The sequence below is a fragment of the Magnolia sinica genome, chromosome 17 (genome assembly GCF_029962835.1).
Source record: "Magnolia sinica isolate HGM2019 chromosome 17, MsV1, whole genome shotgun sequence".
Classification (NCBI taxonomy): domain Eukaryota; kingdom Viridiplantae; phylum Streptophyta; class Magnoliopsida; order Magnoliales; family Magnoliaceae; genus Magnolia; species Magnolia sinica.
In genome coordinates, this window is record NC_080589.1 from 13425273 (window position 1) to 13450164 (window position 24892).

The 24892-nt window shown below is 40.2% G+C and overlaps 1 protein-coding gene across 1 annotated transcript; it reads right to left on the bottom strand.

Annotated features, from left to right (window-relative positions):
• Nucleotides 1-22819, bottom strand: LOC131230687 (autophagy-related protein 18a). The gene is made up of 4 exons (XM_058226603.1): nt 21763-22819; nt 6967-7174; nt 1567-1693; nt 1-283 (listed from the first exon to the last, which is right to left on the bottom strand). Exons 1-4 carry the CDS (start codon nt 22678-22680, stop codon nt 193-195), a joined length of 1344 nt encoding a protein of 447 aa, XP_058082586.1. The 5' UTR covers nt 22681-22819; the 3' UTR covers nt 1-192.
• Between the last annotated feature and the right edge of the window lie 2073 nt (nt 22820-24892).

Below are 24892 nucleotides of genomic sequence, written 5' to 3' on the forward strand. Positions count from 1 at the left end.
GATCACCTAATTCATTACTTGCTTATTCACATATTGCTATATCTACAACATCCACCACAACAGAGGTTGCAAGTGATACATTATAATCATTTTACATATATTTACAACCATATTGAAGTTTAAAGAATCCAAAAACAATTTAACATAATTAGAACCCAAAAACCTTTTGGAAAGAAGAGACGTTTTCCACTTCTAGAAAGTTTCTTCGGGTTTCAGGAAATTATAGAATTCCAGCTGAGTCATCTCTCCACCGCTCGTAGGATCAAACCGGCAGCGATAGAAGCTGCAGACACAACACGCTGACATGTTAGTGATAAAATCAAAGCCCTCCAAGAACAGAGAGATCCTAGTGTAAATGCATTGATAATGGTCAAGCCGTTCATGTATGTGCTGTCACCAAAAAATCAGGTTGGTGGAATTGTGAGCATTGTTCGGAGTGTCCCTGATGCTTATCGAAATATCCCCGACATTATCTATATCTCCAGCTCAGCGATACTGATAAAACTGGTAGTCTCAGAAATTCCAGGTATTGGTGATGTATCGGTAAGTATCGCCAATGTATCGATATCGCCAAAATTTTCAACTGTGTAAATTTCAGGTGTTGCTTTTATCACCAATGTATCGATATCGCCAATATTTTCGACTGTATAAATTCCAGGGGTCGCTTGTATCACCAGTGTATCGACGATATTTCGACAATATCGCCAATGTATCGATATTGCTAAAAATCTGTTTATTAAAAAATATTTCCATTTCAAATTTTTTTACAGGCACATGGTTGTGTGCAGTGTTCAAATTGTTGACGGTAATATTGATCATATCGCGATATTATAGTTATCGCAACATAGGCAATATTGAGACCACAATCTTTCGTTTCCTTTCCAATTGTTGACGATTTCTGGGCCAAATATCGTGTTGTTAATATTCTGAAATATTGATGGATGTTTGGATGGATAGATGGGATAACTGGATGAATGGATGGGATGGTTGGACTAGTTTTTTATGATAGCACATGCTTTTAGGCCCCATTAAATGGAAACTTAACTGTGTATGCATTGTTTTTGCAAATTTCTTTATTCCTTAATATGCAAATTGTGTATTTTAGCATCTCCTGAAGTTTTGCCGAAAAATTTCATCATTTTCTCTATGTTTTCCCAATGTTCCCCGCATTCCAGTTACCAGCGATAGTATCGGTAATATCGATATTGTTTCTGTATCCCTAGCCAGTGAAACTTGTAGCAATACCAATACTTCCAACACTGATCATGAGGTGGGCCACATATGTCAAATGCATATAATAGTTAATTCGTCTTTTAAAAAAAAACCATCCCTTTCTTTTGGACACTTGCAGCCCGCCTGATATTCAGAACAACCTGATTTTAAGCCAGTGTGTTCACAATGAAGCCCGCCTGATGAACAGCCTGGGTCTCACCAAGACCAGCCCAATGTGGCAGGTATGGAGATAGTGAACTTTGTAATCCTCTTCGGGACATGTGAGGAGACTCTGGGGGATTCAAGAAACAAGAAGAGTTTTCGACAATTTAATCTTGATAATTGTTCACTTACCTTCCATCCATGCCTAGAATCACGACTGTATTCTTCTGGTGGCCAAAGGCCACAATATACTGTGTACCTTCCTGCAATCGAAACTGGGCAACAGACCATTCCGAACTGAAGTATCTTGGCAACACCCCTACAGGAGGAACCGAGCAAGTATCAGAGATCAGAAACATTTTAGGGTACATTGTAGTTCAAAAAATTGATTCGAATCAATATGTAGCTAGATCGAGTTGACTTGACATGACTAGAATTGACTCAGTATCAAATAAAGAAGTTGAGAAAAGATTAAAGCAAAAATAGAGACTCTAATTAATATAGCTAAAAAATGGTTAGATTACTCAAAAGAACAACGCATGGTGAGATGGCAATAACATTTGCCTCGAAATTGGAGGTCTTGCATTTGAATGCTTTTCCCAGCATTTACTTTTCTATTAAGAAAAAATCCATCAATAACCAGGTGATTCGGTTTGAGTCTTGCCGAATCACGTCAAGTCAACCGAGTTGGCAAGATGACTCAACGAGTCAGAATCAGCTGGGCTTGCCAGCGAGTTTCATAGTGACTCGGCTAGGAATCTTGCCAATTCAAATCGACTCGGATGAATCTCGAGTCGAGTCACCAAATTTTAGAACCATGGGGTACATTAGGATGTCCTTTAAGGGAGGGAAGCAGGATTCTATTGTCCGATTTAATATCTGATGCACCTTTTTTCTTTTTGAGAAAAAAAATGCAAAACTAATTTTTTTTTTTTTTTTTTAAAAGGCCAAGATACATCATCGAGGGTTGTCCCTCCTTTAGTAAAACTATCTAGTAGCACATTTGCCTCTCTATGACAATAAGAGCAAACAACATGTTTATCCACGAGGAAAGAATACAAATTTCATTGAACATGAATGTGAGCTTGGAGGCTTGGGATGACCATTTATCACCCATGTAACAATATTCAAAGTTGCCTTCCACAATAACTGGGCCCTCATGCTCCTAATCAAGAGGACCCCAATCATCTGAAAGGGCAAGAGCCTCCTCCACCTTTGAGACATCACCCATGCCTACCAGACCAATATATTTACCTTGTCATAGTGAAGACACCATGAGGACCGGGATTGCCTTGTGAAGATCCATCAAAGTCAAGCTTCTGCCACTGAGGACAACTCCAACATAGCATGACTTTGGGAGAGAAACTTCACTATTTATGGCCAAAGAAAAATAAATAAATTTGAGGATATCTGAAGCCAAGATCTCCCCAGATTTCTAGACAATAGAGACACCCATTTTATGGTGCTACTTTTGATACACTCAGCAAACCTCTTGAAAGATTCTATTATATCGTCAAGTATTCTGTTGTTTCTCTCCTTCCAAACCTCCTGACAAAAAACCAACAGGAGGATTTTCCAAAGGTCTAGAAGTAGCCCTGAGCCATAGTGATAGTGTTTAGAAAATAGCCACAAATCTTCCGTGAAACCAAACAATGAATGAAAAGGTGGTGAACCGATTCCAATACCCTCTTGCACATAATGCAAATATTAGGAGCATTAACTGTTAAGCCCCTGATGCGTACTGTGGTCCAAGGTCAGAATTTATCCTCCGCCATTGTCCAAATAGAGGGAGGAGACCACTCTAGATTAATCACTTGGAAGAGGAAACAAGTGGAAAACGAGCCCGATGGTGTCCATTTCCAAATGCGTCTCCCCAAGACTTGAGAATAAAAACATCATTAAGGATATCCATTAAGAGACTGAAACCCTCCAATTTGTCTTATTTGAGGTTCCAAAAGAAGGCCCCAGATAAATTGACCAGGAGACGATTGATCTTGCATCACAGCCCTGAAAATAAAGCCTTAACACTTGACTTATCAATGGCAATCCCACCATGCGAGGCCCAAAGTCAGCCCAAAAGCAATCTTAGAATACCCCTGGGATATCAACTTGAAGAGATAAAGAAGCATTGCATGGTTCCCAATTGTTGTCATCAACCTAGAGTTGAGATATAATAACATGGGGATTTCCAACTTAAAGCCTTTGATCCAGCTGCATGTTTCTTTTGAAAACGGTCCTCCCCCACTACAGTGAAAAGAAGAGGATGTGATTGAGGCCTGAGGTTCTAAACAATCCGAGGAGATCTGTACAACATAATCAAGGAGGGAATGGATAAATGCTCTATCCAATTAGGGCCTGTTTGGTACACGGAATTACATGGTATTGAATTGCATTTGTTGAGTTATAAATTCCATCTGGCGTTTGGAAATGATGGGAAGGATTGGATTAATCCAGGTATCATATCATATAGTGTCTGCAAGAGATATGGCAGGATTTCTGATGGCTTTCAAAATCCACTACATCTGTGGGCTCCACGTTGATGCATGTGTTTTATCAGCACTGTCCATCCATATGCGCCCTTTACACGTGACAATCGAGTTGCATATGCATACAAGTGACTGGCATTAGCTGTGAAATATGCTCCGCTGATTACAAATTCCATGGTCCACCAAATGCAAGTTTCACTTGATACAATGTTTTTCCCAAAGAAGAATTTGATCCCAAATGTGGGATTGACAGTCAAAATACCATGGTATTTCCAGAAATATAATCATTGGGTAATAATGGCGTTTATTCCACCTAATGCAATTCAATACCACATAATTCCACATTCCAAACAGGCCCTTAGTCAATTTGTCTTTGAACCCCATGTGCCACAACAAGTGAAGAAAAGTAGTCCCACTCTACATGATCATACAATTTCTCCATGCTGATCTTGAGAGAACACCAGGGCCTCCAATTAAGTCTCGATTCGATACATTCATTTGCTACAAAAGGATTTAGCTGCCCCCAACAGAAGTGCCTTTATAAAGGAAAGATGGTGTCCAGGAGAACAATACTAATGCAACATGCCAGAATCTTCAATATAATCATGCACACACCACCTCCCAATACTGAAAGAAAGCAATAGAAAAGCAGTCAAGACTAGGGGCGCCAGCACTGCCAATTTCTTCTCCTCTTTCGTCAAACTTCTTTTCCAACCTATCCACCCTATCTACAGATTCAATTGAAGTCGAGATTACATGACACCGGCTGCGTAAAGTCTTCTTTTCTGAAAAAGCTTACCAAGTAATCCACAAATATTTTTTAATCGTTTCACAGTCTTCTGTGATATCATTTCCTTTGCCAAGTAGAAGAATACATGTTTATCATCCTACTCCCTATGCCACAACATTCTTGATCTTTGTTGAACTTCAAGCAAGCTCCTCTAACCTAACAATCTAATTAAATTCTTTCCTCATGCTGATTCATCAGTTTCTTTCGTCAATGGATAGCCAGCATGTTCCCTCTTTGTCCTGTTCCTCTATCTCACGCAACATCCCCGGGATTTGAGACTTCGTAATGATTGCAGTTTCTTGACAATCTTCCACCAGCCCAAATGATGACTAAGATCTTCCTGCACCATCTTCCAACCATGGAGATAAAAAGGGGACTAGCCACTTTGAATGGCCTAGGGTCTCCAAGATACATTACAAGCCAAGAGAATGATGGGAGTGTGATTTGACACCTTTCATGGTATAGCTCCTTGGTGTACCCCGGCATACCCCTTCGAAACAGAATTCCCAAATCCAAGGACAACAGGAACATGTGTTATCTAAACATTACTGGACTATCCTGATTACTCAACCATGTCTATAAGACTTCTTCCAGTGGGAGATCAATAATATCGTTATGGTTTATAAAGTCCAAGAGTGCATACATGCCATGCCAGAATACGTGCGCACGCATTCCAACTCCTCGTACCAGAATCTAGTTGTGTTGAGATCTCCCCCAATACACCGGGGCAGGTTCCACAGAGATCTCCACCCATATCTGATTTACTTTAGGTAGGACCAGGCAATAGATTGACTTGGGGCAGGAGAAAGAAAATATTGCCTGCATAATGTTGTTACCTTTTTCTGAACAGCTCCCATTGAGTAGCAGAACGGATAATCCATTCCTGCTGCTTGGGGTACACATACAAACCCACCCTTAGTACATGTGTACAGAATTATGCAACCCATCCACATGAAAAAGTTGCAACAACCATCTACAACATTGTGAGTGTCAGACCTTTCACAAAATGATATTTTCTTCTATGTTGCACCCAGGAGCTTACAATTTATTAGCTCTAAAATGCCTCACCAGTACTGATATTCTGTTTCACAAAACACTATAGAAACCCATATATTGGAGCAGGGCACGGGCACCCCAAAAATTCATAGGAAGTATCACCTTAAATGATGAAAATATTGCTAATTTGCCTACGTTTACAGTATATAATTTTTCTAAAGGCATCCAAGTCATTTTCAGGGTTATTTTTTGAAATTAGGGGACGGTCATTTTGCACCTTGGAGTGCATAAGTATATAGTGTAAAATCTCCAACCACCGTTTCCAGTTATAAAAAAATAAAATAAAATAAAATAAAGAAGAAGAAGAAGAAAGAAACAAAGAAAGAAAGAAAAAGAGCTTGAGTCAAGCGCAAGAAAACCCCAAGGTGCACTAATTGATTGATAACTTACAAGTGTAAAGGGAGTATGATCTAGACTGTCATATTAGCAGATGGTCCCTGGTTGAAAACACCTATCTGATCTAGACGGTCATTTTGCACCTTGGAGTGCATAAGGGAGTATGATCTAGACGGTCATTTTGCACCTTGGAGTGCATAAGTATATAGTGTAAAATCTCCAACCATGGTTTCCAGTTATAAAAAAATAAAATAAAATAAAATAAAGAAGAAGAAGAAGAAAGAAACAAAGAAAGAAAGAAAGTGCTTGAGTCAAGCGCAAGAAAACCCCAAGGTGCACTAATTGATTGATAACTTACAAGTGTAAAGGGAGTATGATCTAGACTGTCATATTAGCAGATGGTCCCTGGTTGAAAACACCTATCTGATGACTCCACTAATCACCGTTCCCAGATGAATATTAGCTATTAACCATTTACATTTTTACCATCCACATGAATGCCACTGATCAGATTGCTTGTCCAATTGATGCATTTTCCAACCATGGATCATGCACAAACACACCAGATGGACAGTCTGGATTCATTGCCCCACCCACCATGTTTAGATATTGGGCAATTATCGTGCCGGAGGCAAGAGGAGCTCAAAAAGGATATGACGTAGAAGAGCGAAATTATTTCACGCAGTCAAAACTACAATGTCCCCCAATGGATAATCAGGAATGGGGCATAGGGAAAAAAGAAATAAAGAAAGGTTTTGCCTGGTAACAGGATATGTTGGTCATTGTCCCATTTCCATGGCACTTCAAATAAATTTCAAAGCTATATCTATCAGTGATGGCCAACCATATTAATTGGGATAAGGCTTAGATGATGATGATGATGATATTTCTACCAGTGACACTGCAAGAGGCAAGGCATCTTACCCCTGATGAAGGAGAGAGACGAACTGGTTGATGTCTGCACAAGATTGGGGTCAGATGCGGTACGCAACTGTTCATTTCCTGGTGATCCTGAATTGACCTTGAGGCTGAAGACGTGGACTGTACCCTTGTCACTTGAGACTGCCAGCCACTGGGCAGTAGCTGAGAATGCAAGACTGTAGATCTCAGCTCTATCTGCACCTCTTCGTACCTACATCAACACTTTCATCAGTTGCATCATATCTATGATTGCTAGAACAGGAAAAGAGGAGCACCCTTCAAGATATTGGAAAAACTGGGGCTAATGACCGAATTTCCAACTTCAAAAGAGCATGCAAAACACCTTGGTAAATCAGAAGTTGATGGAAAGCTTCAAAACCATCCAAATGACCATAACATGCCCAGCCAGGAGAAAGTGATCAAATGACCAAGAAACATTCTTAAGGTTCCTAGGGTCCCCACCAACATTACCTAGATAACCAAATCTCCTTCAAAAATAAATAATAAAAAATCTGGCCGCACAATCCATTCATCAGGCACCGGTGACCTGAATTGCTATTGTAAGCCCTTCAAAATCATAGTCCAATACTCTTATTCCAAAGATGTAATTTAAATGTAGATTTAGATCTAGAATTTACACTTAATCATGCAATAGCAACCATACAATATAGTACTGTGTGTGCAAAATTTACAATAATGTCCACCATTTCATGTATAAATTAGGGGTTTTTCCATTTAAGTGCCTTATTAATTGAATATTTGCATCCCAATACCTAATTAAATGCTCTTTCAGTTAAGGTACCTCAGTAATTCAGGTACTTTGCATCAAGGTATTCCGTACTGGTAACAGTGGTCGTTACAGTCACCACCATTACCGATACAGGTATCGGCTGTAATGGCCGATACGGGGGCGTAAAGATTGTTACGACTAACATAACAGTTGAAAATTTTCTTTTGCCTGAAAAATTCTGAAAAAATATTTAGAAAATCAATAATAATGTAAATATTCTAAATATGTATCCATTTTTTGTCTTGAACATGTTTATGGTAGTGTAACAGTCCACTCTTTGGTGAGAGTGTTGTATCGGGCTATATAGTGAATTTGTGAACATAATTATATGTATCTAATGTTTACACATCACAATCAAGCATTAAAACTAGAAATAAGAAAAATTGCATAAACACTACTTTTTTAATTTTTTGAAAAAAGAGGCCATTGGAGCTTCTATTCGCTCAAATCACTTCAATTTACAATTTTAATATTAAAAATTATAATAAGAGTGGTCGAAATCTATTGTAAAATGATCTATAAGAGTTTTTGGAATGAGAAAAGTATAAAAAATAAAAATAAATAAATAAATAAAGAAGGGAGAAAAATGAATTTAAATAATAAAAAAAAAGTGGCCGTTTTTTTACCATTACCCCCGTAATGTTCGTTATGCCCAGTAACGGCCGATACAGTCCCAAAAAATCAACTGGCCCGTTTTACCCCCATATCGCATAACGGTCATGGCCGTTTCCTATATGTATCGGCCTTTACGGGCGTATCATAACGGATATGGAACACCTTGCTTTGCATCCTAGTACCTTTTGTTAGTATAAGTGGCTAACCTTTTGCAAATGACAAAACTACCCAAGCCGAAGCTCATAGTTGCATGTGGACACCAGCTAACATGGTTCTTGTGCGGGACATCTGAGCCATTTATCAGGTGGGCCGCCTGTGAATATGACCTAGCCCAGCCAGGCTGGTACTCTCATCAGGCCAAGGGTACATTGATTTGCATCCATTTGCCCAACTTTCACATTTAACATACATGTGGCCTGCATGATGAACCTACCAACCTGATCACAAGGCCAGGTTATTTGTGTGGTGCACCCCACCTGTTGAACAGCTCAGACACCCCCACACAAGCACCACATTGGCACTTGTGTCCACATGCAGTGGAGAATACGGGCTTCGGCATTTTCGTAAGTTACATAAAAAGAAAAAAAAAAAGCCGTTTAAAAGAAAAGAAATTAGATAAATCTAATGGAAGGTGCCTGAATGAAAAGAGCTGAATTAATGAGGTACCTGAATGCGAAGAGCATCTAATTAGCTATCAGGATGGAAATTCCAATTAATAAAGGTTCTTTTATACAAAACCGCCATAAATTGCATAGATTGTAGCTTGTACCAGAACAATATGAATGATCCAGAAAAGTCCCCATCTAACGCACAAAACACAAAAGAGGTATAGTCAGTTGGCTCTGAGACTATATTTCTTATTGAGTGTTGCAACAATTGCTAATGGAAGTTCTGATTTTTTTTTTCATGGTAATCTGTACAGATTTCTTACAATGAGTTGAAATGAGTCTGCACCTCTAAGGATGCGTAAATGTGGGTTACAAAAAAAAAAAAAAAACTGTAACTGAAGAACTTAGCATGTTTGAGTTCTTGAGAGATTGCCTGTATAATCTTTATGCAGTACTTTGTTGTCTTGTAGACATTGGTGGTTGGACAAAACCTCACGCATTATCCACTTGCTGCAAATGGACAGGTTCCTCTTCATTGCCACCCAAAATATTTAAATGGAATTCTAACAAGGTTTTTTCTATGAGAATATTTGTTGTAAAGACATACACAAAGGTTCCCAATGAGTCAGTGATGCAGATGAATACCATTCATGGGAATCAGGGAGAAGTTTAGGTGGTCATTATAGGAGAGCAAGAACAAACATGCGAAGGAAGTGAAATTCCTATTCATAAAAAAGAAGAAGCCAACTCTCTCGGTCGGGTCTTAGGGCCCATAATGGACCGATATGGGGTGCTACAATTTTTTTTTCTTTGACCGTTATGGCCCATATCGTAACAATCATATGGCCAGCCATTACCTTTTAGTGTTGGCGATACCAATACATGTTTTCGTCCTCGATTATCGAGATATATAATGACACCGATACTTTGAACATTTGTGTCACCTCTTGCATGATGCAATAATTAGGTCAAACCAAAGCATTTTGTAGGTAATAGGTCCACGCACGTGGCTACAATCTATGTTGTAAAGTAGACTATAATAGGCATTGTGAGTTTACAATACGCAGGTCATCACACATGAGGCATTACTTATCTTATATCATCACGACCTGTCAATTAATCAGGCCATAATATTCATCGCGCAAAATAGAGATGAACGGTTATGTTATTTTGACTTTGATTAATCTCATCTTCAGTCTCTTAGGACTAAAGCTGGATACAACGTCTCATCTATGTCCACTTTATCGCCTGTCTTTCTTTTAATTTTGAGTATCCATTTATTTCCCATCGCTTAGAGATTTGGTGGCAAATCTACAAGTTCCTAGAAGATTTTTTTTCATGGAGGCTATCTCCTCATCCATGGCAGCTACCCAGTCAACCAAATTTGGAGACAATAATGCATCCTGATAAGAATTAGGTCCATCATCATTAATCACTATGCAAGAGTACACTTCAACCTCAATTTGAAACTATCTTCGGGAAATTAATCACTTTTCACTACGACACTTTCGGGAAATTAATCACTTTTCACTTCGACACTATTCAAGAGTCTACTAAGGTGTCATCTCACTGTCCTGATGAACTATGGGAGCATCTCCATTGTGAGAGGGGAACTCTCACTCTTCTGAGATACATCAGGGATTAAAAAAGTTTTATCTTAACTTTTTGCTTCTTTCTTTTAGTGTATCTATCTTTGACGGAGGTCACATCTAGAGATTCTATTTCTGCGACTCAATGACTTGGATCCATCCGTCTAGTATTGAATCGAGTTGGGACTCGAGCAAGTTGGGCCAAGTCACCCTCTATTCCCAATCCCAACTCACAGCACTGAACCAACTCAAATTTGACCGAGTTCGAATCCACTTAGGCAACTCAAAATCAACTCGAACAAGCTATTAATCCTACAGTCTAGCTTGTTCCTAGGCCTATTGTTTAGCTCTAAGGCTAAACGTGAATTAATCAAAGTATGTTGCATGTGCTCATCAAATGGTAGGCCTACAAATCACTTTATGTGACTTTTGGCGATGAAATGACAAAAAAATGCATATTATGTGATGCGCATACACAATGCATTTCTACTGGTCCACATTTGAATTAGAGAGAATTATTGTAACCGGTTCACACCCTCAAGGGATGGACCATCTTCTCCTATCTATCAGCCACCGCCTAAGCCTAGACTCTTTGGTTTTTCTAGTTAGGTTAAAAGTTCAAACTCAATGAAAAATCAAGCCAAACTCGAGTCAGTCATTCATTGCGTTGGATCATATCAGGTAAAGCTAAGTTGGGCGATGACACGATCATATGCTTCAGTTGTGTATGCATGCAAATTGTGTTACACTCATATATAGAAAAACTTAGTTCTTGTGGAATTCGGGTTTATCAAGTCGAGTCCGTATAGACTTATCACATGCCTGGACCGTTTGACATCCCTACATAGCTCGTGGGTTGAGCTAGGCCTATTTGAGTTGGAGTATTTGCCTCATGGATGGGGCCTAAAAAATCTTCTAACCAACCTAGCTTGAGTCCCATGGCAAGCTCCTCAAAGGCCCAAAAACCATTTGGATTGGGCCATGGATTGAGGTTCTGGCCCAAAAACTAAATGGGCTTAGGTATGGATTAAGGGTATTTCAGTCATTTGGTTACAGAGTGACGCAGGACAACTAGCCACTTGCTCTAAAAGTTCGAACTGATAGAGTGTAACGAATCAATCACTTTATCTCATAGCCCAAGTCAAGCCCTTAGCCGAACCCCCCAACTTGGGCCCCATTTTACATGGGCCCACTTCACACGAGCCACCCACCTCACATAGCTGCCCACCCCAATGGGTCTCGCCTCATACGGGCCGCCCACCCCGAGTGTGCCCCCACTTCACACAGGCCACCTCACTTGAGCTCGGTGTGAAAATGCCCCTAAATTAATCATTCCCGGTGAGGAGTGTCGAACACGAGACATCCTGCTCTAATACTACTTTTGACGCAGGACAACTAACCACTTGCTCTAAAAGCTTAAAAGAATAGAGTGTCGTGAATCAATCCCTTTATCTCATAGCCCAGATTAGGCCCTCGGCCGAACCCCCTCATGGGCCCCACTTTACATGGGTCTTGTCTCGCACAAGCCGCCCACCCAAATGGGTCTCACCTCACACAGGCCGCCCACCCTAAGTGTGCCCTCGCTTCACACAAGCCGCCCACCCCAAGTGTGCCCCCACTTCACACAGGTCACCACACTCGAGCCCGATCTGAAAATGCCCTGCATTACAAAAGCTTTGACACATCGGAAAGGTCGGAACATATGGGAGGATTTGTCTGACGAGACGATTCTTTGAGCAGAGGGAGCGCAAACTAGGTGAGGGAACAGTAACAACTTAGTGGGTAAGGCCCTGACCATGGGGCCCATCTCGATGTATGTGTTGAATATCCACACCATCCATCCATTTTCCTAGATCATTTTAGGGCATGGTCCCAAAATTGAGTTAGATCCAAATCTTGGGTGGACCACACAGTAGGAAACGAATTCCCACCATTAAAAAAATTCTTCAGGGCCACAAAAGTTTTGGATCAAACTATTATTTGTTATTTTCCCTTCATCCGGGTCTATGTGACCTTATCAACAGGTTGGATGGAAAAAAAAAAACATTACATTGGGCCCTAGGAAGTTTTTAACGGTTAGCGTTCAGTCAGTAATGTTTTATTGTCACATGGCCTGCCTAAGATTTGGATCTACCTCATTTTTGGATAATGCTTGAAAATGATCCGGAAAAGTGGATGGGTGGCATGGAAATACGATGAATATATCGGGGTGGGCCCAAGGTCAGGGCCTCACCCACTAAGTTGTTATTGTTGCTTCACCTAATCCACACCCCTTCCACCCAAAGAGTCGTCTCATCAGGCAAAATCATCCCATATATTCCAACCTTTCCTATGTGACAAAGCCTACATAACCAAATGAGTCAATGATGCAGATGAATATTTATTGTAAAAGCAAGGTTCATAATGAGTCAGTGATGCAAACGAACACAATTCACGGGAATCAAGGAGAAGTTTAGGAGGTCATAAGAGCAAGAACAAACATGCGAAAAATTCCTAATCATAAAAAAAGAAGAGACCAACTCTCTCGGTTGTGTCTTAGGGCCTGTAACGAACTGATATGGGGTGATACATTTTTTTTCCTTCGACCGTTACAACTTACAACCCCTATTGTAATAATCATATGGCCAACCGTTATCGTTACCAAATACCTTGGTTATAGATTATACTCTAGCTTATATCTTTGACTTATATCAACAACACTACAGATCAGGAGTAACCTTTTCTTCTCTACAAACTAAATTCCTCTAACATAGCAACTCCCAGAAAAATTTAAAAAAAATAAAAATAAAAAAATCAATCTAATTGGGAATGATATCTACAGCTGCCTTTAGATGCACTACTAAATTAAATTTTAATCAAGAGGAAATCACAAAATGAAGGATTTTTCAATATTCATAATGAAGAAGAGATGGTTTACTGGTTTTATCCATGAACAATACCACTCAATTCGGCATGTATTGGCCTGTATTGACCCGAGATGAATCGGTGTCGGTGGCGACCAATACGATACACCAAAACTAATTTTCAAACCTCATGAAGTAGCCCTCAAATTGCACTTACATTCCTTTCAAATTCGACTTTAAAGTGGCATAATTTGCAACTCTGATCCGAGTCCCCTCAACATGAATGCTAAGGTAATTACAATTTGGTCAATTATGCTTTTGCTATCACGATTCAACTTGATAGTGAGAGGCATGGGTTGGCTTGTATCGACTCGAGATGAATCGGTGTCCGTGGTGACCAATACAATACACCAAAACTAACTTTCAAACCTCATGAAGTAGCCCTCAAATTGCACTTACATTCCTTTCAAATTAGACTTTAAAGTGACATAATTTTCAACTTTGATCCGAGTCCCCTCAACATGAATGCTAAGGTAATTACAATTTGGTCAATTACGCTTTTGCTATCACAATTCAACTTGATGGTGAGAGGCCCAGATGGGTGGGCCCACAATATCTCCATGATTTTAGGAACCTTCACAAAAAGCTAAAGATGGATAGCCTACACCTAACAATCCACCTAACTACTACATGAGCAAAAAGGATCTAATCACCATTCTTATTCTACAATTAGGATGACCCTTGGACATGATCAATGATTTAGATCGTCTAAAGACGGCCCTACTAATGGACGATGGGTACTTAATAGGTACTCACTCTTTTCTCTCCGAGGATTCTCTCATATGGGATGCTTTTACCAAGGGTATGGCCTCATTTTTATAAAGGGAGGCGTTAAGAGGATATGGGAGGAGTTCAAATGCAAAAGGGTTAATCCCTATTTCATCCAATCTTTCTCCCTCATCTCAATCTTCTTTCTCGTGTTTAAACTTCAAAAATTTTGAGCTCTGTGAGAAAATGGAAAGAGAGATCTTCACCCGGAGATATTCTAAGGGAAAACCATGTAGTACTAGTACCCACACACTTGTAGTTGCCCACAATTGGGGGGGGGGGGGGCACATCCAACATCTCCCACTCGATCACATTATGAGATGGGTACAATATGAATTGTTCATTTAGCTCGTGCCATAACAACCAAAACCAAAAGACCATGATCAAAAGAATCAGAGGTGTGGAGCTGGAACATTGTTTTCTTTTTCACCAGTGATTGAGTACTAAGTAACCACCTAACTAGCGCTCAATAACACAAGCTTTGTTACACGTGTCCTCATCTACATGACCACACCAGATGTAGTTGACTCTCAATCTAGATTACTTAGTTAATAATATAGACACACAACTTATCAAGTTTACTAAGAGAATAAAGTTATTCGCAAACATTGGTTTTAAAACCCTTTTACAGTAATAGTATATTACACATACTTTTCAAAAGAATTTTATTTATCAAACACAACTAAAACTCTATAATACCATACGGATAGTCTTCAAGTGTGTGTTAAAAGTTCTAGAAAACTGTGTAAAGAGGACACGTGTAATTTATATATCAATCAAAGTGCTTTCCTAGTGTAACCAAGTCCAGCCAATCTAAGGACCTTTGTCATCGTACACTGAAGTAACAATACTCAACCTCATCCTCTTACACACAAGAGGGTACCTAAGGACACAAAGACTCACTAACCCAGTGTTCCAAATATCAACAATATTACCGATAATATCGCACGTATTGTCGATATCGCTAAGTCAGTGACACCGAACTTACTGGCAATTTAAAATTTTCCAAATATCGCTGATATTTTCAATAATATCGGTGCTATTTGGCGATATTACCTGATATCTACCCTTCAAAAAAATTTACCGATATCAACAATATTTTGAGAAAAATCCCTTATAGAAGTTCCTTGGTATCAATAATATCCCCAATACCAACAACAATATCCTCGATGCTAGGGAAACATCCATGAATACGTGAAAATTGACAAAATTTTGAAAAAAAAAATAGAAACCCAAAAAATCTCTATTTATTTATTTATTTGGAATTTTGTTCCTTAGGTGATTTCAATCACTTTTGGTTGGGGTTTGAGGAGAAATCTAAACTCGAAACAAAGATGAGCCAGAACTCAAAGGTAACAAAAAATTCATAGAAACTACACTTTTTCCCCAAATATTAGCATAAATTGCAATGGAAATCCATCTCTATGCATGACTCTTATGCCTTAACATAGACTTGTGGCAAAAAAAATAATTTTAAGCAAAACAAATGGAGAATTTTAGTGAAAAACTAATTTTTCCATTTGTATACTAGAAAATAGGTGTTTTTCACAGTCAACTAATGTGAAAATTACACACACACACACATGCATATATTGAAGGGCAAATTTTTATATATTTATGTTATACTGATTTTTTTGACAACACATGTCTATGCCCCTATAAAATGGAAACTTATCATGTATTATTGTTTTTTTGCAATATTTCGATTTCGACATGTGTATTTTAACATCTCGTGAAGTTTCACTGAAAAATTCGACCTTTTCCCCAATGTTTCCCTCAGATAGTGATAATTTTCCGAGTATCAATGATACCAATCAAGGTGTTTCATATCCGTTACGATATGCTCGTAAAGGCCGATACGTATAGGTAACGGCCATGACCGTTATGATACCAATCAAGGTGTTTCATATCCGTTACGATATGCCCGTAAAGGCCGATACGTATAGGTAACGGCCATGACCGTTACGCGATACGGGAGTGAAATGAGGCAGTTGATTTTTTGGGACCATATCGGCCGTTACGGGTTACCCCCGTAATAGTCGAAAAACAGCCACTTTTTTTCTACTTAAATACAATTCCCCCCCCCCCCCCCCGGTTTTTTTTTTTTACTTTTCTCATTCCAAAAAGTCTCCTAGATCATTTCGCAAATAGATTTCGACCTCTTACTATAGTTTTTAATATTCAAATCATAGATTGAAGTGATTTGAGCAAATAGAAGCTCCGATGGCCTTTTTTTCAAAAAATTGAAAAGGTAGTATTTATGCAATTTTTCTTATTTTTAGTTTTAATGCTTGATTGTGATATGTAAACATTAGATACATATAATCATGTTCACAAATTCACTAGACAGCCTGATACAATACTCTCACCAAAGAGTGGACCGTTACACTACTATAAACATGTTCAAAACAAAAAATGAATACATATTTGGAATATTTACACTATTCTATTTTTTTTTTTTAGAATTTTTCGAACAAAAGAAAATTTTCAACCATTATGGTGGTCGTAACAGTCGTTACGCCCTCGTATCAGCCGATACTCAAATCGGTAATGGTGGTGACTGTTACGGCCACTGTTATCGATACGGAATACCTTGATACTAATACACGTTTTGCCATCCTCGGTGAATGAGGCATGTAACGATGCTAATACTCTGAACATTGGAGTCACATAAGGGATTGGCAACTCTCATGATGCAATAAATAGATTGAACCAAAGCATTTTGTAGGTAATAAGTTTGCACACATGGCTACAATCCGTGCTTTAAAGTAGACTATACTAGGCATATATTGGGTTTACAATACACAAATCATCACACATGAGGTATTGGCCATCTCATATTAATCGGGCCATAACATTAATCGCGTTGAATAGGGATGAAGCGATTATGTTATTTCGACTTTGATCAGTCTCATCTTCAATCTCTTAGGACTAAAAGTGGATACAATGGATCATCGCTCATCTCATACTATATTCTTCACAATAAAGGCCAATTCACACCTTGATGTATGAATATCACCCCAGTTGTACCACTCTTGTACATTCAGGGTTGTTTTACCCTTGAAAGTGGGTGACCGACCTACCGACAATGGTAAAGATACTTCGAGATCTCAAGGCAATTGCTAACGATCTACATCATGGTATTCTATAACAGCCACCACCATCACCATTATGATACAAGCGTTATAGTCTTCTTCTTTATAAAAAAAGAATTCAAAAAATAAAATAAAATGTATCAGCCCTATAACGAATCGTTACATGGACCTTAATGGTTGTTGCAACCCTGTAAAATGTAACGGTTGCCCTACTTACATTATGGAACGGCCGTTATGACACACCTAGTCAATAGTAGTGTGCAATACTAAACAAAAATGAAGATTTATTATTGAGAGATAAAAGGCACATCATAAAAGATACAGGTTTACGACGACTCATCACTCGTCTCATAGTATATTATTCACAATAAAGGGCAGTTCACACCTTGATGTATGAACATCACCTCAATTGTACCTTTTATGTACATTCAAGCTTGGTTTGCCCTTGAAAGTGGGAGATCGGCCTACCGACAATAGAAAAGATCCTTTAAGATCTCAAGGCAATTGTTGATTATCTATACCATGGTAGTCCGTAATGACCACCACCATCAGCATTACGATAGAGGCTGTAACAGGCATTGCGGTCTTCTTCTTATATATAAAAATAATAAGAAGAAGAAGAAGAACTTGAATCAGCCCCATAACGGACTGTTACGGTGGCCATAATGACCATTACAACACTGTAACACGTTCCACACTTACCGTCAATCGTTACAACACATCTTGACATAGACACCTAACCAATAATAGTGTGCAATACATAACACAAATAAATGTTTATTACTAAGAGATAAAAGGTACATCATAAAAGATATAGGTATACAACTACATCACTTAAGCTCTTCTCAATCCCATTTGCTTCACTTAAACCTAAAATACGTCTTGGTTATAGGTTTTGTCATGGGATCCACCAACATCTATTTAGTGGGAATGTAGCTGAGGAGAACCATTTTTCTCACTTGATTACGAACGTGATAATACTTGATATCAATGTGCTTGGACTTCTAATGGTGTTTGGAGTCTTTCAACAAGTCAATGACAGATATATTGTCCATCCTCAATGACATAGGCTGACAAATGCCCAGTACAACAAGTAGAATTCGTAAGAATCTTTGGACCCATACACACTCCTGAACAATGGCACAACATGCAATGTATTCGGCCTCCATGGATTAAAGGATTGTGGATGTCTGTTTTTAGCTCAATCATGAGATACCGCCTCCCCTGAGATACAGAAACAATATCAATAGTATCAACGATATTGATATTGTTTCTATATCCCCGACCAACAAAACTCGTAGCGATACCGATATCGAACACTAACTGTTGCAGCTAAAAGAGGGCATGCAACGATTTAATTGACGAGGAGATTAACTTCTCTCTCGACAATCAAATAGGGGTCCACAGATGTCGAAATAGGCTATATCCAATAGAACTTTAAACCTAACCTAACCACTTTGGGAAAAGCTTTTCAAAGGGTTTTCCAGGACGATGTTCACAACATGTCACATCAAATCTGGATAAGAAACCTAACAGACTATAACACCATTCTTGTCATACAATCCTTTCCAATGTAACCTAATCTCGTGTGCTATTTATGGATTTAGATACAATTAATTCATTCAACCTAGAAGATAAAGCAAGAGATGCATCATCACTATCTATATTTAGAATAAATAAATAATTAATTAAACTTTTCCATGTATAGATAAGGTTATCAAGTCTCAAAGAAACTTTAATTCCGAAAAAATGAGCATCGAAACTATCTTATAATAATCTAGAAACAAAAATGAAACTCCGGCACATACCCAATGTGTAAAGAGTATTGTGGAGAATTATTCTTCACCCAACGCGCGTACAAAGACAATAAACACCAATCCCTAACACATCTTCAATGGCGTTGTTCAGTCACTTTCTACTCCACGTGGCTATTAAGTCGAAATTCTTTGAGTCCTTTGCGATCTCATGGTAAGTACTTTGTTATGCCTGAATCAAAATCCATTTCAACAGACAAAGCAAATGACGTTGGATGTTTTCTACTTTTTCTTGCCTTTTCACTTCTTGGGATTAGGAGGAGACGTCGTAGGCCTCCGCACTTTTATTCTTCTTCACTTTCTTGGAACCTTTTGACCGTTTACTAGGAGACTTTTCGCTTGTGGGACTCTACTGCGAGGACTTTAGCTTCACCTAGCTAAATGACATTCATCTCAGCCTTACATACCAAGGGGTCACAAAAGTCTCTAAACGTTGTGGTAGGATCATTGCGGTTCATAATCCTTTTGATATGGGCGCACGAATCAGGCAAAGAACGGTGCATTGTAATAATCTTCAGATATTTCAAGAATGTGCAGCTAGTGTTCCTAAGGCCACCTATCATTTGCCCCATCATTCAAATATATGATCATTGATTGTACAATTAACTAGCATCCTATACTCCTAGAACTCCATATTTATCGCCCTAACATGTGCAACAACTTCCTTGCGTACATATTAGCTATTGCATCCCACATCTTATTAGGGGTCTCACACCTCATACATGGGTATGAGCTATGGTGGTCAATAGGATGTTACGGGCCGAAAGATTCTCCTTACACCACATTTGGGGTTGAGGGGAGAGAGAGAGAGAGAGAGAGAGAGAGAGAGAGAGAGAGAGAGAGAGAGAGATGGGGCAAACAATAGTAAGCATTTCCACTGTTACTATTGGTACCACCAACGGTGGTAGTTAGCAACAAAGAAGAGAGGAAGAAAGGAAAAGAGGAGAGAGAGAGAGAGAGAGAGAGAGAGAGAGAGAGAGAGAGAGAGAGAGGCGAGAGGAGAGGTTGGGCGGATACCACCGCCACTATGGTGGCCAAAGATGGCGGCTGCCATTACCTTTGTCACTGCAACAATGACGGTAGTATGCTCTTCCCTTTGTCATTTTTTTCTTTTATTTAACACTTTTATTCATTCCACCCTTTTTCAATTAATCACAGTATGATACTCTCCCATTCCATTCCCCCCTTTATATTTAATTAATCGACGCCCATGGTAGCTAACACCAATCTCGATGGCCATGGGTGCCTCCATCTCTTAATGTTGATCCATGTTCGTCGTAGGTTGCTCCAATACCACTTTGATAGGCTCGAACAGGCGGGCCACAAGATATGACAGTATCCACATGATCTTAGGGACCTTCGCACAAAGACGAAGATGGCTATCCTACATCCAAGGATATGCCTAGCAACTATAGGAGCGAAAAGGATCTAATCACCCCTTTGATTCTATGGTTAGAATGGCCATAGACACAATCAACAATTTAGATCGTCTAGAGACAGCCCTTGTGGACAGTGGGTATTTAAGAGGTATTCCTCTCTCATTTTTCTTTCTGGGATTCTCTAAGATAGGATGCTTTCACCAAGGTTATGGGAGGAGTTCGGATGCACAGGGCTATCCCATCCAATCTCTCTCCCTTTTCTTGTATTTGAATTTAAAATTCAAATTTTAAGCTCCAAGAGAAAATGGAAAGAAGGATCTCCACCTATAGGTATTAAGAGGGAAAGCCATATGGAACTAACCCACTAGTGGTTGCCCACAAGTGGGCCCCACGGGCTCATATCCAACAGATAGTGCTTCCAAATGCAACCTGAGGCCGCATTGGGATGAACTATCCTAAAAAAAAAATCTCATTAATCAATTTAATAGAGAGATTAGCACTAAATTGTAACTACCTTCCTTGGTATTCATAATACAAAAGTAGAGCGCACAAATCACAGTTAAATTCCTTTCAAGTCCAACTTGAAAGTAGCATACCCGCAATTTGGAGCCCACTCCGTCAATATAAACAGCAAGGAAAGCCATAGACCCACCCACTAGTGGTTTCCCACAAGTGTGCCCCACGGGCTCATATCCAACAGATAGTGCATCCAAATGCAACCTAAGGCCACATTGGGATGAACTATCTAGAAAATCTCATCGATCAATTTAATAAAGAGGTTAGCACTATTGGAACTACCTTCCTTGCTATTCATAATACAGAAGTAGAGTTTACAAATCACAGTTAAATTCCTTTCAAGTTCAACTTGAAAGTAACATACCCGCAATTTGGAGCCCACTCTGTCAATATAAACAGCAAGGAAAGTAATTGCAGTTTCATCTTTCCCACCCTATTAAGCCTGCATTTATTCTCACCAAATATCATCAGTCTAATTTAGTTCAAATTTTCATGATATTTCAAGATATTGGCTACAACCAAACGCATGCAAAACTAATTTATAGCAATTCAATTCAACAGTGGATCCAAACACAAACTAACAGATCAAGCAAGGTGTAATAAGTGCAAACTTAACCATAGGCAATCATGAAACCTCAATTCAACACAGAAACACCCAAAATAACTCAAATCCACAATTAAAAGCATATCACAAAACTGAACTTTCAAAGAGGGCCGCATACCTCTTGCAGCAGCGTCCCATCGACGGTGTTGAACACTCTAACCAGTGTCCCCTTTGTGCTCGAGGTGGCCAGCAACTGCCCATCCTGCGTGAGCGCAAAGCACGCAATCCTCGAATCATGGGCCATGATGAACTTGGTCCGCTTCGATCCATAATGCTCCACCCTGACCTGCCCCTTCTGCAGGCCTGGGCAGACGAGCACAAGCGACCCCGACACCTGGGAAACCGAGCACAGACCCTTGGGGTTGGCGATCGTCTCGATCTGGTGCAGCAGCTTCAAATCAGCAAAATTGTAGACGAAGATCTTCTGCTCAAGAACAACAATGATGCGGTCCCGCCGCAGCCGGACCGCACGGACCTCAGACCGGAACGAGAGCTCGCCGATGCACCGGCTCTGGTGGTCGTCCCAGATCATGACCTTGTTGATGGGGTACTGGGGCTGGGGCCCGCCGCCAACAAGGGCGAGGATATTGCATCGGAAGAGCATCTCAACGACGCCGACCCCACCATCATCAAAATCGCGACGGAAGATCTCGCGGAAAGGATCGCAATTGTAGATGCGGAAGCCATGGTCAGTGCCCGCAGTAAAGCAGCCATGGTCCTGGTTGAAGGAGACGTGAAGGAGGGAGGGCGATTCCACTGTGGGCGATGGCAGTGGAGGATCGTTGTGGGAGGTTGAGATCGGGGGGAGAGGCAAATTGGAAGCGGTGTCCTGCTCTTCATATTCTTCGTCTTCCTCTCCTGCTTCTCCCTCTCCGTTGTAGTCGTTCTCGTTATCGTTGTTGTCTCTGTTGTGGTTGTTTTGGACGCTGTGGGCGTCTTCAACTACAGCAGTTTGTTGCTGTGGTAGAGATGGAGATTGGTCGGGAATATGAGAGGGGAGGTGGGGGGATGAGGAAGGGACAGAAAGGGCGGCCATGGGAGGGTAGAATGGTGATTTTAGCGAAGGTTGGGGGCAATTATGACCATTTAGAGGGTAGAGGGAGAAGTGAAATTTGCGTGGAGAAGGAAAAGTGTGGAGTGGTGCGGAGAGAACCTGTGGGAGCTGCCTTGATGGTGAAGGGAACAAGTTATGGAAATTTTACGAAAATGCCCTCGGTCTTGGTGCAGTTTGGGCTAGGGTTGTTGTAATGAGCTGGGCCGTACGGGCCCAGTCTACTTCCATGGGCTGGGTTTGGAGACTAAGGTGGGCTGGGAGGGCTTTTAGGCCCAAAAGTAAATGGCATGGGCTTAAAACAATCTGCCTGAGACCCGATAGGTTGAGAATTAGACCCATCTAGCCCATGATTTTTCTACTGGGGTGGCTGGATCCGCTCGACTAGTACTAAATCGAGTTGAGATTCGCACAAGTTGAGCCAATTCACCCTTTAATCTCAATCCTGACTCGCAACACCGAACCAGTTCAAATTTGATTGTGCCCGAATCCACTCAAATGACTCACAAACAATTCGACAAAGTCATTAATCCTACAGTTTAGATGCTTCAAAAGCCCGTTGTTTAGATCTAAGTCTAAGCATGAACTAAATAATAGGCTGATAAATCACTTTACGAGATTTCCAGATGAAATGATAGATTTATATTTTTCTTGAGGTCTATCATATAATGCATGTATACAGCTCATTTTTACTAGTCCACGTTCGATTTACGTATAAAAAATGAATTATATTTTCTTATCTATAGCCAAACCCATAGGCCTAGACTTGTAATATCCCCAGTCAAGTTAGAAGTTCAAAGCTCGATAAGAAATCAATCTAAACTCGCATTTGTCATTTGTTGCCGGATTATATCAAGTCAAGCTAAGTTGGGCCTGGCCCATGACAATGATTACATGCTTTAATTGTATATGTATACAAATTACGTAACATGATGGGGTCAAAGGTTAGGTTACGATCATGCATTGAAAAACTTAATCTTCGTGCAATTTGGGTCCATTCCTAAATTATAGTCGAGCCCGTGTATGAGGCTGACCTTTGACATCCCTACATAGCTCGCGGGGGAGAGATGGGCCTGTTTGGGCAAGAGTATTTGTACCGTGTGTAGGGCCTGACCAGCCTGGCTTAACTCCCTTATGCATGAAGATGAGGCTGACCGAATACATATGCTGGGACCGCTGATATCTCGGCATAGCTCATGGGCCAAAGGTAGGCCTGTTTGGGCCAAAGTCTATCGCATGGGTAGGCCTGGAAATTCTTCTTACCAGCCTAACTTGACTCCCTTTGTAAGAAATTCAAAGGCCCAAAATGCATTTGGGCTGGGACAGCTATTGAGGAGCCCAAGATTAAACGACCAGTCTATGGTTGGGGGCATTTTAGTCATTTGGTTATCGAAGCTTTGACACATAACAAAATTGGGAATATATGGATGATTTTGTCGAAGGGGTGGATATTTGGTGTAAAGTGGGCGCAGATTGGATGACGCAGGGCCCACTTCGATGCATATGTTGCATATCCACATCGTCCATCCGTTTTTCTATATCATTTTAAGACATGATTCCAAAATTGAGGTAGATCCAAGTCTCAAGTGGACCACACGGTAATAAGTGAATTCCCACCGTTAAAAACTTCTTTTGGGCTACAAAATTTTTAGATCATGCTCCTATTCGTTATTTTCCCTTCATCCAGGCACCTTATCAATAAGTTGGATGGCAAATAAACATTATAGTCAGCCTAGGAAGTTTTTAATTGTAGGCGTTCAATCACTAATGTTTTCTTCTGGTGTGGTCCACCTGAGAATTGGATCTGCTGAAAATGACATGGAAAAACGGATGGACGGCGTGGATATGCAACGAATACATCGAGATTGGCCCCAAGGTCAGAGCCTCACCCGGTAAGTTGTTACCTGCCTCACCTAATCCGCAGCCCGGGTGGAGGTGGGCCTGATAACGCTGTCTGCTCCTAACCGTTTATTCAAGGGTGGCAGTATGGCATTGGAAGTCCTACCGTACACGTAGCATGCAAGCGCATGGATCCAGACTCTCGTTTGGATCATCTAAACCATCTGGTTTTGCAGAATTCGGACCATGGGCATTTTCTTCTAGTTGTCTATTGCATGGCTACGAATTGGACGGTTAGGATGGTGCGATTACTGTGGTTTTTTTCACTACGGGCCCCACGATTTAATGCTCCACACTG

Coding starts and splice junctions, on each gene's coding strand:
- LOC131230687 (XM_058226603.1), bottom strand. CDS start 22,680: ATGGCCGCCCTTTCTGTCCCTTCCTCATCCCCCCACCTCCCCTCTCAT. Junction 7,175..21,762: donor ATGGGACGCTGCTGCAAGAG/GTATGCGGCCCT, acceptor GTGTTGATGTAG/GTACGAAGAGGTGCAGATAG. Junction 284..1,566: donor ATTCTAGGCATGGATGGAAG/GTAAGTGAACAA, acceptor TTGTGTCTGCAG/CTTCTATCGCTGCCGGTTTG.